This window comes from Leucoraja erinacea, chromosome 3 (assembly GCF_028641065.1).
Source record: "Leucoraja erinacea ecotype New England chromosome 3, Leri_hhj_1, whole genome shotgun sequence".
Taxonomy (NCBI): Eukaryota; Metazoa; Chordata; class Chondrichthyes; order Rajiformes; family Rajidae; genus Leucoraja; species Leucoraja erinaceus.
In genome coordinates this window covers 85,934,955-85,949,050 of record NC_073379.1, presented here as the reverse complement: position 1 = coordinate 85,949,050, position 14,096 = coordinate 85,934,955, and the positions used below count along the sequence as shown (strand labels likewise).

Genomic DNA, 14,096 nt, shown 5'->3' with positions numbered 1-14,096 from the left:
CAGGACAATCTTATTCTCTTTTCCATGTTTAGGAATTGGCAAAAAGTTAATTAAAGCAATTAAATATGAAGAAATAATAAAGCTTTATGCAGTACATAGTTTGGATGAAAATTCTTTGCCTCTTTTTAAACAAAAAAAAGATTGATAACCATGGGTGAGGGGCCAGAAAATTTGGAGGGTGGATAATGTTGTGCCTCAATTTAAGAAAGGGTGTCTCAAAAATCCTGGGAACTACAGACTGGTGAGCCTAGCCTTACATTGGTGGAGGGCAAGTTATTGGTGGTGATCTACATGCATTTGGAGGGCCAAGGATTAATCAGGGATAGTCAGCATGGCTTTTTGCATGGGAAATCTTGTCTCACCAGTTTGACTAATTTTATGGTTGTTTGAAGAAGTGACCAAGTATATTGATGGGACCAGTGCAGTAGACATTGCTTAATTGAACATATTGGTAAGATACTGCATGGTAAGCGTATTTGGAAGGTTAGATCAAATGGGATCCATTGTGAGCTAGTCAATTGAACACAAAATTGACATGAAGGTAGGTGGTAGAGGGATGTTTATCAGATTCAAAGCCATTAATGAATGGTATGCCGCACTGGCGTGGGGTCCGCTGTTGATTGTTATTTACATGAACAATTTGGGAGTGCCTATAGATGGCATGATTCGTTATATGAAGAGGATTTCCAAAGTCTACAAAGTGATTTAGGCCATTTGGAAGAATGGGCTGAAAGATGGCAGATGGAGTTTAATGCTGATATATGTGAGGTGCTACACCTTGGCAGGACAAATCAAAATAGGACGTACATAGTAAATGGTAGGGAATTGAAGAATACAGTTGAACAGAGGGATCTGGGAATAACCGTGCATAGTTCCTTGAAGGTGGAATCTCATATAGATAGGGTGGTAAAGAAAGCTTTTGGTATGCTAGCCTTTATAAATCAGAGCATTGAGTATAGAAGCTGGGTTGTAATGTTAAAATTGTACAAGGCATTGGTGAGACCAAATCTGGAGTATGGTGTACAATTTTGGTTGCCCAGTTATAGGAAGGATGTCAACAAAATAGAGAGAGTACAGAGGATTTTTACTAGAATGTTGCCTGGGTTTCAACAACTAAGTTACAGAACCTTTATTCTCTGGAGCGCAGAAGGTTAAATGGGAGCTGTAGTGAATTTAGATAAATGCAAGGTATTTCATTTTGGTAAGACAAGCTACGGCAGGACTTGCACAATAAGGATCATGGGGAGAGTTGTGGAATGAAGAGACCAAGAGGTGCTAGTATATAGTTCCCTGAAAATGGTGATGGAGGTAAACGGGAGCAGTAAAGAAGGTATCTGGCATGCTTGCCTTCATCATTCAGTATTTTGTATCTAGGAGTGGTAATGTCATGTTACAGCTGCACAAGACTTTTGTACGACTATATTTGGAGTATTGTGTGTAGTTCTGGTCACCCTGTTATAAGACGGATGGCAGTAAACTAGAATGGATATGGATGAAATTTATAAGGATGTTGGTATGTCTGGAAGATTTGAGTTTCAAGAAAAAGCTGGATAGGACGGGTCTATTTTCCCTGGAGCCTATGACCTTGTATACAAAATCATGAAAAGCATGGATAAAGTGAATAACCACAGCCTTTTACCCAGGATAGGAGAGTTTAAACTAGAGGGCCAAGTCAAAGTCATGCAACAAGAAAACACGCACTTCGGCCCAACTTGCCCACATTTGGGTTCCCCTGCCCACATTTACCCCATAGACCTCTGAACCTTTCCGACCAATGTCTCTTAAGGTAAAAGATTTAAAGAGGACCAGAGGGGCAACATTTTCACAGAGAGTGGTGTGTATTTGCAGCAAGCTGTAGAGGAGTAATAGAAACTGGTACAGTTATGACAATCAATAGACACTTGGGTAAGTACGTGGATAGAAAAGATATGAACGGATATGGGCCAGGCGCTAACAAATGGGATTAGTGTAGTTAGGTACTTTGGTCAACATGGACGAGTAAGGCCGAAGGACCTAACTCAATGACTCCTTGGATAGACACAAGGCCAGGCAGCATCTCCGGATAGAAGGAATGGGTAACGTTTCAGGTCAAGACCATTCTTCAGACAATGATTCCTTAGTTAGTTTAGAAGCCACCAACTCAGCCTTTTGAAAATACATTGAAAGTAATGAAAAAACTCACGATGATCATGTTTTAAATCCCATTTCGCAATTTCAGTATCCATGATGTGAAGCCTTTCAGCTTCAGTTGAGTATTGTAAGCCTCATAACCAAGACATAGACATATGTTTAAGTATTTATTTAAGTATAAATATGTTTTTACTTGAAACAGATTGCCGAATGAATGGTAAATAGTTTCCCAAAGATGATTAATATATATCTGGTCTGTGTATTATTGCAATCTAATGCAGTTGTCTAACTAGATTTCACTTAGTAGGGAATAAGAGTTTGAATTCTGGAACTATTTCACAAGAATGTCTTGTGTGGCCAAATGTGCATTAGTTTGCGGGGCACCAAGATTTATGACAGATTTTCCATGCCAAGGATGACAAATGACAAATCTGGATGAGACTAGCCACTGTACCATTATGCTTGACAGGGAAAAGAAACAAATACAGTAGAAGATTGCTAGTCTGAATTTTTGTAATCCCAAAACATCAAAAATTTGAATGTTTTCAGGATTCCTGCCAAAATGAATCATAGGTCTGATCAAGCATTTCCATACACTGCTATTTTGAATTTGATTTGTTTGAGCTTTTGCTTTATAGTGTGCAAGATGTGACAGTGTAGTTTAGTGGTTTGAACAGAAATAATATTACACTTTGAGCTAAATGGAAAGTTGAAACTTTGTTAAAATTAGGGGAACTTGATTTGGATAACTTGAGAGATGATTTTGCTTTTGTTAACACAGACATATTACATGGCTAATGAAGAATTGTTAATGTTTTCCAAAGAGTAATTCAAATCAGAGCATTATTAAGCACTGGATCAGACATAATGTTGAATCAGCTATCTTGATTTATGGAGTCACAGCATGGAAACAGGCCCTTTGGCCCAACTTGCCCACGCTGACCAACATACACTATACTAATCCCACCTGCCCACACTTGGTCCATAACCCTCTAAATCTATCTTATCGATGGCCCTTGGGAAAAGCCCAACATCAATCCAAATGTTTTTTAAATGTTATGATAGTACCTGCCTCAATTATCTCCTTGTTGGCAGCTTGTTCCATATACTCACCACCGTTTGTGTGGGGGGAAAAAAAAAAGATATCCCTCAGGTTCCTAGTAAATCTTTCACCCCTCACCTTAAATATATGTCCTTATGTTCTTGATTTCCTTACTTTGGGCAAAAGGCTCTGCATTTACCCAATCTGATGAAGGCCAATGTGCTGAAAGCCATCTTGATCACCCTATCATTGCTATTGATGACAAACAGTAATGGGTCCAACCCTGAGGCACACCACTAGTCACAGGCCTCCAGCCCGAAAAACAACCTTCCACCATCACCCTCTGCTTCCGTCCACAATGCCAATTTTCTATCCAGTCAGCTATTTCTCCTTGGATCCCATGTGGTCTAACTGTCATATGTTTTTTGAGCCCTTTAAGCAGTGTACCTGTATGTGATTCAAATAAATCACATTTGATTTGACAGGTATCACAGACCCCATACCTAAATATGAAGTTTCTAATCTGGAGGGTCAAGACGATGTTGGTCAACCCCAAAAGTGGCAGACCTGAACATTACCCAGGCATTCAGACATGCTGTCATTGCATCCTTTCAGCATGCTCTATTCTGGGCAGGATATCACATAAAATCATAGTGTGGAAACAGGCCCTTCGGCCCAACTTGCTCACACCGGCCAACATATCCCATTTACACTAGTCCCACCTGCCTGCATTTGGCCCATGTTTCTCTAAACCTGTCCTATCCATGTACCTGTCTAAATGTTTCTTAAATGTTGCGATAGTACCTGCCTCAACTACCTCCTCTGGCCATTCGTTCCATACACCCACCACCCTTTGTGTGAAAAAGGTACCCTTCAGATTTGTATTAAATCTTTCCCCCCTCACCTTAAACCTATTTAACCTTACCTCACCTTACCCCTGGTTCTTGATTTTCCTACTCTGGGCAAGAGACTCTGTGCGTCTAACCGATCTATTCCTCTCATGATTTTATACTTCTCTGTACGATCGCCCCTCATCCTCCTGCACTCCATGGAATTGAATGGCCTGCTCAATTGCTCCCTCTAGCTCAACGCCTCTAGTCCTGGCAACATCCTCGTAAATATTCTCTGTACCCTTTCCAACTTGACAACATCTTTCCTGTAACATGGTGCCCAGAACTGAACACATTACTCTAAATGCAGTCTAATATTATAACTGAAAAATGACCTCCCAACTTCTATACTCCTGGAAAGTCTGGAATAAACCAAAGAGGACCTACTCTGATCTTGAATGCCCTGAACCATATCTCAGAGGGAGAAAAACAAACTAGGGGTGATTTCAATGCCAGGGTTGCAAAGGATACAAACCTCTGGAAAGACTTAGCTTTCCTTGACCCTTCTTTGCCAATCAAAAGTCCAAAAAATCCTTCTAATTAAATGCTTGAGACACAACCTTATCAAAATTCAAGACCCTATTTCATTAAAGAAACAAGTACACAACCCCAGAGGAACAACTCTTATATATGCATTGAATGGTTGAATCTTCACATCACCAGAGCTGTGATAGGTATTTATAACAGCCAAACTGATTGTCTAATCCCCTCTGTTATATCCATTGACTGCACATCTCTGATGTCCCATAACTATGAAAATAGATCATAAGATGTGACAGGAGCAGAATTAGGCCATTTTGCCCATTGTCCGCTATTCAATCATGCCTTATCTGTCTCTCCTAATCCCATTCTCCTGCCTTCTCATCGGGTAGGGGGGAAGGGGTGTGTGTGGGCGGGGGGGGGGGGGGGGGGGGGGGGTGTGGCGGGATGATTCTGGGGGGCGGGGGGGGGTGTGGGCGGAGGAGGGTGTATGTGTGATTGGATGGGGGGGGGGCTGAGGGCAGGGGGGTTGGGGGAAGGGAGTGTGTGGGCGGGGGGGTTGAGTGGGGGGGAGGGGTTGTGTGGGTGGGGGGGGGGGGGGGGGGGGGGGGTGAGAGCTCAGAGAAAAGCCATGGGAGAGAGGGGAGTATCACGGGGGAGGAGGGCAGGAGCCAGCGAGGGGGACCAGAGAGAAAGGGCTGGAGCTGGCGATGTGATGGGGACTCACAGCGGTCGCTGGTCGTTCTCTTCCGCTTGGTTCAGAACCCCTGCTTTCCGTTTGGCGACATCAAAATCATACTATAGATAAGCACAATCATAGAAAAGTACAAAAGTGCAACGATTGTAGTGTAATAGTAGACTTCACAGATACAATACACAAGTGTGGTGTGAAGCTGAAATGTGACATCGGACATAATTTACTACTTTGAAATCTGTTTTATTTCTGAGACAGATGTAGAAAGCCTTCCAGCACGGAGTTCTGGTGTTGGTAGACACAAATTTGCAAGCATGAGGTAACAAGTAATGGGCCAGATCCTATTGACAACTATCCAGTGATTCTGGACAGAAACTCCAGCAGGCCGCATTATTTGCAACATTATATTCCGGGCCTGATTGCAAAAGTATGGAAAGAGCTGATGCTCGGATCCTGGACAGTCCCCTGGGCAAAACGCTGGTGGTTCTTCGTACTGAGCTCTGGTGGTGGATCTGGTCCTTCAGCCTTATGCTAATCATGCCTTCAACCTTATGCTAGTGCATTGAGTATGTCCCCATTTATTGGAATGGAGCTGCTTATTTTCATTGTTGTTTACTTTTTATTTTAATTTAATATGTTTGATTGATAAACCAATGTGCTTAATTTAATAAACTGTGTTTTATTCTGCTTGCAATTTACATAGTTGAAAAGATGAATACCTGTATATAATTCTGATAAATCAGTCACAGCTGCTGTTCAAATAGCTAGTACGTGCAGAATGTCTAAAAAGTTTGAAATGCTTTGTTTGATTTTATTTTGATGTGAAGCATGTCTTTCTGCAGAAAGTTGATGTCTCCCATTTTAAATTGAACCCCAAAAAAACTGAATTGTGCTCTGGGACATCCCCACAAAGCTATTAAAGCGCTTTATTCTTCCAGATCAACGTAGAAACATGTTGCACATATACTCCAGTGTATAATTTTGCTAAAATTTCTTTCTCTCCAGTTTGGCAGCTCCACAGCAAAAGCCCTTCCTGAGCTGTACAAAAGATCTGAAATGCAGAATGAAGATCGAATAGGTATTTAAAGAATTTATAGTTTATGTTTTGTGCATTGTCAGTTTTGCAGAACGTTCATGGTGATGATGGGATTTGAATATTGGTTTAATTTTTGAATGTTGTCAATATTCCTATTACTGCATTAAAATTAAAGAATTAATTACATTTATAACTCCGAACAGGACAATGACCTTTCCTATTGAGTGGTTGTGCAGATTTAAAAAAATAACTTGATGAGGACTTGAAGTGGATAATATTGGCTTTTTGGTATAATCTAGGCAAGTGGATAATCATGGTCGGGAGCAGTTCAGGGTTGTGGCAGACACAAAATCTGGTTAGCTAAGGATGCCTGGTATGTGGTGATAATGTTTAAATTTTAGGCAAATTCTTTGCTGCTGTCGCTTTGGAGGAGGAAGGGATCATGGAAACAGAACGTGATCTGTTTCCATGATCCGTTTCAGGCACCAGTATAAAATTGTTTCGGGCACCAGTATAAAATCAGCCTAATGGATGCTTCACATATGTGCTCTAGGTATCTCTGGCACCACCTTTATCAATGTATTCAGTTCACTTTTAGTGCATAATATGCTTCTTTATACTTGTTTATCTGCCATAATTGATACGTGCATCAGGTTTCACAAATTAATATACTTTTAATCTTCAAAGAAAACAATTTGGCAATGAAATTATCAAAAAAACTTTCAGAACGTTGCTTCGGGTGGCTTGTTTCTTTACCAGTATTCAATCCAGACTTCCCTCCACCCCTACATATCATTTACACCGTTACACTTTCCGTTGGACAACAATGTAAGACACAATTCCATTCCGTTCACCGTTTTCTCTCGCACTTTCTGTTCCTCCAAACTTCACACATTGTGCTCTCACTCTTCCTCGCTATCCCCTATCAAGTCAGTATTCCTCTTCTCTGCCATGCTTCATTCCAGCTTCTCACGTTGTACTTCCCCTCAGTTCATCATGTACAATGACTTGGTACCACCAACACAGACTGAACTGGCTAAGTCCTGAGGAACTGCCAGACTGGGTCTGCAGCAGGAACCAATATGGTGAACTTACTTGACCTCATCTTCCCAGTCTACCATTTGATAGATACACCTACAAACAGCATTGATAGAAAAGGCCATGAAACAATGCTAATGGAGACAGAATTCTGTCTCCACACCAAGGACATCTTCCATTGAGTTCAAGAAGGAACTGCAGATGCTGGAAAATTGAAGGTACACAAAAATGCTGGAGAAACTCAGTGGGTGCAACAGCATCTATGGAGCGAAGGAAATAGGTAACGTTTCGGGCCAAAACCCTTCTCGAGTTGTTCGGAAATACAATAGTCTTAAGTAGGACAGGTTAAGAACAGATTTAGCAGATGAAAGCTGGGCAGCCATGAGGCACTATGGATAAGCAACAGTAGAAATGTGTACAACCACAATCAGTAATCTCATGTCCTGACATCTCCTTCACTGCACACTCACTGTTGAGCCAGGGGACAGTGTTGCCTCAAAGATTTGTGCAGAATGGCGTGCTAGAAGTGGCATTGAGCATACCTTAAAATGTGGTGCCAACCAAGTGGGACTGTAATGCAAGATTTGCTTCCATGCTGAATCATACACAACAAAACAATCTTGCCACTAACAAATTGTATGATAGCTCTGAAGTATTGCCACTTGGTTAATGACAATTAAAGAGCTATGAAGACTGGCAGCTCCAAGGTTTTTCCCAATACTTAATAGTGGCGGGTGAGTGTGCTATTTTTACTTGATTTTATTGTAAAAGCAATGTTCTTATTCTGGAGTGATTTTTGCATGCTGATAGCATGTTATCAGTTAAAAGAATAATCAAATATCAGAATTTTCACAGATGCACTTTAATTGTCTTTCATATTATTAAAGATTTAAAAAGATAAAATAATATTTACCGTATATGGAGTTTAATCTTAAATAAGCCTGATTTTAAAAAAAAAAATTGAATTGGCTACTTGAGCCACATTGAAGTTTAAAGATAGTAATCTGACAACTGCAAATACTTTATTTTGGAGAATAAATGGAAATAATTTTGAATGGTATTATTTTTGGGTGAACTTAAAATATTAGTAATCTATTTTCATGTTTCAAAAATAAACATTATTCATACCTATTAAGTCTAGATGCTCTCTTAAGCTATTCAAAAGTACTATACATGTCAAGTTGATAATTTTGGCACTCTTTTATATATCATCCCTTGTGCATGATGCAGAAGCCAAGATTAAATTGTCTTCAGGTGGAAAGGGAGATCATCTTATTGGTTATATATTTGTTTAAAGACAGCATAATGTGGGGAGCTAAGAAAAATATAATGCGCATCAAATAAAATATACTGTTTTATACAGTGAACGGACAATATTTTTATACCCTATATTTTTGCTGTACTCATTAGCAATTAGAGGCCTTTTTTTTCTGTTGAACTTGATTTTCTTTTTAGCTATTCTCCAACAGAAGAAATGGTTTAAAGATTTTCTTTGTGTATTTGTTATGTAGTAGTGTGAAGTGGGATAGTAGTTTTAAAGAGCCCAAATCTGGCATCCTTCGAAGATCTAGATTTGCCTTTGGATGGCATTGTTTTTATAAATCCAGGACAGGATCTTGTCTACATTTCATAATTCCTGTCAGTATAAAATAGCTAGAAAACATCTGGCATCCATTCTTCAATATTACTTGGAAGGAATTTTGCATGCAAATAAAACCAACATAAAAGCACATCTCTGTAAAAGCCAGCTCTTCTGTACTGTAGATCCGAAAAGGAACAATGAATTCCTTGTGTGTGTTACTGTTCTGTTTTTAAACTACAACATTTTATTTATCCTTGATTGGAAAGAAAAGTAAGATGGTTAAAGAAAATGTGTACTAAGATAATTTATCGTCTGTAACCTTAATCGATTTTTCTTCAAATGCTAATGCATAGTTGTACGTTAATTACCAGATTTAGATTTGACTTTGAATTGAAAACTGCTGAATCAAATATCAGGCTAAATTGAAAAAGTCATTTCAATTTTTCTTGTTTGTGCTGCAACAATGACATTGTTCCCTCATTCATCTCTTCATAATTTGTTGGCATGTCCTCTTCATCACTAATTCATATTTGAATATCATTAATTTTTATGCTGAAGTTGTAGTTTAATAACAAGTAATTTTTGAAAAGCTGACTTGCATTAAGTTGGTAAAATATTTAGTGCTGAACATATGCCACACATGATAACCATCACTTACTCCACTATACCATAAATTTTACAAACAGAATACATTTTAGAACATAGAACAGTACAGCACAGGAACAGGCCAATCAGCCCACAATGTTTGTGCCAAACATTATGGCAAATTAATAAAAAATAAACTGCAGATGCTGGTTTACACCAAAGATAGACACAAAATGCTGGAGTAACTCAGTGGGCCAGGCAGCAACTCTGGAGAAGTCTGAAGGGTTCCAACCCAAATATCACATCTCCATGTTCTCCGGAGATGCAGCTTGACCCACTGAGTTATTCCAGCATTTTATGTCTATCTTTGATACCAAATTAAACTGATCTCACCTGCATGTACATAATCCATATTCCTCTATTCTCTGCACATCAATGTGCCTATCTAAGATCCTCTTAAACACCACTATTTTATCTGCCTCCACCACCACCCCTGGCAATGTGTTGAAGGCTCCCACTACTCTGTGTAAACAAAAACAACATTGCCACGCACATCTTCATTGAACATTTTCCCTCTCACCTTGTGGTTATGGTTGCATGGCGGCGCAGTGGTAGAGTTCCTGCCTTACAGCGCCAGAGACCTGGGTTTGATCTGGCTACAGGTGCTTGTCTGTACGTAGTTTGTACATTCGCCATGTGACCGCATGTGTTTTCTCTGGGATCTTCGGTTTCCTCACATACTCCAAATACCTACAGGTTAGTAAGTTAATTGGCTTGGTACAAGAGTAAATTGTCCCTAGTATGTGTAGGATAGTGTTAATGTGCGGGAATCGCTGGTCGGTGGACTGAAGGGCCTGTTTCCCCCCCAGTATCTCTAAACTAAACTAGGCCCTCCAGTGTTGGACATTTCCACCCTCGGAATAAGATTCTGACTGTCTACCCTATTTATGCCATAATTTTATAGACTTTCGTCTCCCCTGAGCCTTTGATGTTCCAGAGAAAATAATCCAAGTCTATCCAACCTCTCCCTGTAGCTGAAACCATCTAATGCAGGCAGCATTCAGGTAAACCGCCTCTGCATCCTCTCCAAACCATCCCCATTTTTAGTTAGAGAAATCAACAAGGGGAATTAAAGTGTTTAGCAACGGATAAGTCCAGATGGACTGAAAGGTGTTCCGCAAAACGACTCATACATCTGCAAGACCAAACGTAGACTGGGCGATTGTTTTGTTGAACACCTTCGTTCAGCCCGCCTAGACCTACCTGATCTCCCAGTTACTAAACACTTTAATTCTCCTTCCCATTCCCATCTGACCTTTCTTTCCTAGGCCTCCTCCATTCTCAGAGTGAGGCTAAACACTAATTGGAGGAACAGCATCTCATTTTGCTAGGGCAACTTACAACCCTGTGGTATGAGTATTGAATTCTCTAACTTCAAGTAACCCTGGTATGCCCTCTCTCTCCATCCCTCCCCCAGCCAAGATGCACCAGCTTCTAGTTTTCACCCAACAAACAGCTAACAATGACCTGTTTCCTTTATTATCATTACTTCTTTTCATATTTTTCATTCATATTCTAAATCTCTCTACATCTTTGTCTATATCTCTCGTTTCCCTTTCCCATGACTTTCAGTCCGAAGAAGGGTCGCAACCCGAAACGTCACCCATTCCTTCTCTCCAGAGTTGCTGCCTGTCCTGCGCAGTTACTCCAACTTTTTGTGCCTATCATCGGTTTAAACCAACATCTGCAGTTCATTCCTACACGCATGGTAGACCTGGAGATGTGTCAGCTTGTGGGAGATAACTGCAAGATAAGGGGGGCGATTATTTAAAACTGAGATGTCGAAATGTCTGAGCAGAGGGTGGTGAATCTCTGGAATACTCTGCACAGTAGATGGTGGAAGCTAGATTATTAGAAGTATTTAAAGTAGAGGTGGATAAACATTTAATAGATTGAGGAATAGAGGGGCGTGGAGAAATGGTGCAGTAGAGGAACTAATGACAGCACAGTTCAACCATGATTACATTAAATTGTAGGGCAAGTTGCAAAGGCCTTCTGGTCCATTCCTGCTCCAATTTCCTCTTGTGTTCTTCTGATTGGCTATGAATGTAAAATTTATGGTATACAAATCTAATTGACAAATTATTTCTTCATACCTCAGTCTTACCATTTCAGGAATCAAACCTGTGAATATTCACTGCACTCCCTCCAGAGCAAGAACATTGTTCCTCAGATAAAGACTCAAACATGCATACAATACTCAAGTTGTGTTTTCACCCAGCTTCAGACAATTGCAGCAGGAGATCATAGAAACATAGAAAATAGGTGCAGGAGGAGGCCATTTGGCCCTTCGAGCCAGCACCGCCATTCATTGTGATCATGGCTGATCGTCCCCTATCAATAACCCATGCCTGCCTTCTCCCCATATCCCTTGACTCCACTAGCCCCTAGAGCTCTATCTAACCCTCTCCTAAATCCATCCAGTGACTTGGCCTCCACTGCCCTCTGTGGCAGGGAATTCCATAAATTCACAACTCTCTGGGTGAAAAAGTTTTTTCTCACCTCAGTCTTAAATGACCTCCCCTTTATTCTAAGACTGTGGCCCCTCGTTCTGGACTCGCCCAACATTGGGAACATTTTTCCTGCATCTAGCTTGTCCAATACTTAGATAATTTTATATGTTTCTATAAGATCCTCCTCATCCTTCTAAACTCCAGTGAATACAAGCCTAGTCTTTTCAATCTTTCCTCATATGATAGTCCTGCCATCCCAGGGATCAATCTCATGAACCTACGCTGCACTGCCTCAATCACAAGGATGTCCTTCCTCAAATTAGGAGACCAAAATTGTACCCAATACTCCAGATGTGGTCGCACCAGAGCCCTAAACAACTGCAGAAGAACCTCTTTACTCCTATACTGAAATCCTCTTGTTATGAAGGCCAACATTCCATTAGCTTTCTTCAATGCCTGCTGTACCTGTAAGCCAACTTTCAGTGACCGGTGCACAAGGCGCCCAGGTCTCGCTGCATCTCCCCCTTACCTAACAACCTAACCCCATTGAGATAATAATCACCCCCCTTGTTTTTGCCTCCAAAGTGGATAACCTCAGATTTATCTATATTATACTGCATCTGCCACGCATCTGCCCACTCAACCTGTCCAGGTCACCCTGCAACCTCCGAACATCCTCTTCACAGTTCACACTGCCACCCAGCTTTGTGTCATCCGCAAACTTGTTGGTGTTGCTCCTAATTCCCTCTTCCAAATCATTAATATATATGGTAAACAGTTGCGGCCCCAACACCGAGCCTTGCGGCACTCCTCTCGCTACTGCCTGCCATTCTGAAAAGGACTCGTTCACTCCTACTCTTTGCTTCTGGTCTGCCAACCAATTTTCTATCCATGTCAACACCCTACTCCTAATACCATGTGCTCTAATTTTAGTCACCAGTCTCCCGTGTGGGACCTTATCAAAGGCTTTCTGAAAGTCTAGATACACTACATCCACTGGCACCCCTTCATCCATTTTACTTTTCACATCCTCAAAAAATTCCAGAAGATTAGTCAAGCATTATTTCCCTTTCATATATCCATGTTGACTTGGACTAATTCTTTTACTGCTATCCAAATGCCCCATTATTACCTCTTTAATAATTGACTCCAGCATCTTTTCCACCACCGAAGTCAGGCTAACTGGTCTGTAATTCCCCGTTTTCTCCCTTGTTCCTTTCTTGAAAAGTGGGTTAACATTAGCTATCCTCCAATCCACAGGAACTGATCCTGAATCTATTGAACATTGGAAAATGATCACCAATGCGTCCACTATTTCTAGAGCCACCTCCATGAGGACCCTGAGATGCAGACCATCAGGTCCAGAGGATTTATCATCCTTCAGTCCCATTAGCCTACCCTATTTCTCGCTTAATGAAAATTTATTTCAGTTCCTCTAGCCCCTTAGATCCTCTGTCCTCCAGTACATCTGGGAGATTGCTTGTGTCTTCCTTAGTGAAGACAGATCCGAAGTATCTGTTCAACTCTTCTGCCATTTCCTTGTTGCCCATAATAATTTCACCTGTGTCTGCCTTCAAGGGACCCACATTTGACTTTGCTACTCTTTTTCCCCTAACATATCTAAAGAAGCTTTTACTGTCCTTCTTTATATTCCTGGCCAGCTTCCCTTCGTACTTCATCGCTTCAGCCTGTATTGCCCGTTTTGTTTCCTTCTGTTGTCCAATGAAAGTTACCCAATCCTTTGGCTTCCGGCCACTTCTTTGCTGTGTTATACATCATTTCTTTTAGTTTTATTCTATCCCTAACTTCTCTTGTCAGCCACGGTTGCCTCCTACTCCCCTTAGAATCTTTCTTTCTTTTTGGATTGAAATGATCCTGTGTCTTCTGGATTATGCCCAGAAATTCCTGCCATTGCTGTTCCTGACCCTGTAAGGGGAAATAAAACAAACTGCAGACACTAGAAATCTGAAATAAAGACAAAAATAGTGGAAATGCTCAGCAGGTCAGGTAGCGTTTATGGAAAGAGAATCTGAGTACCTTGCTGTTGAAGACCATTCATTAAAAGTGGAAAAGGAAGACAAACAGTGGGCGGCACTATGGTACAAC

The 14,096-nt window shown here is 40.8% G+C and overlaps 1 protein-coding gene across 3 annotated transcripts in view; it reads left to right on the top strand.

Annotated features, from left to right (window-relative positions):
* sncaip (synuclein, alpha interacting protein) overlaps positions 1-14,096 on the top strand; it is a 106,046-nt gene that overhangs the window by 37,473 nt on the left and 54,477 nt on the right. For all 3 annotated transcript variants that reach the window (XM_055633132.1, XM_055633135.1, XM_055633134.1), the window contains exon 3: positions 6,242-6,314. In XM_055633132.1, coding sequence (XP_055489107.1) covers positions 6,242-6,314 — 73 coding nt within the window. The remainder of the gene's footprint in view (positions 1-6,241; positions 6,315-14,096) is intronic.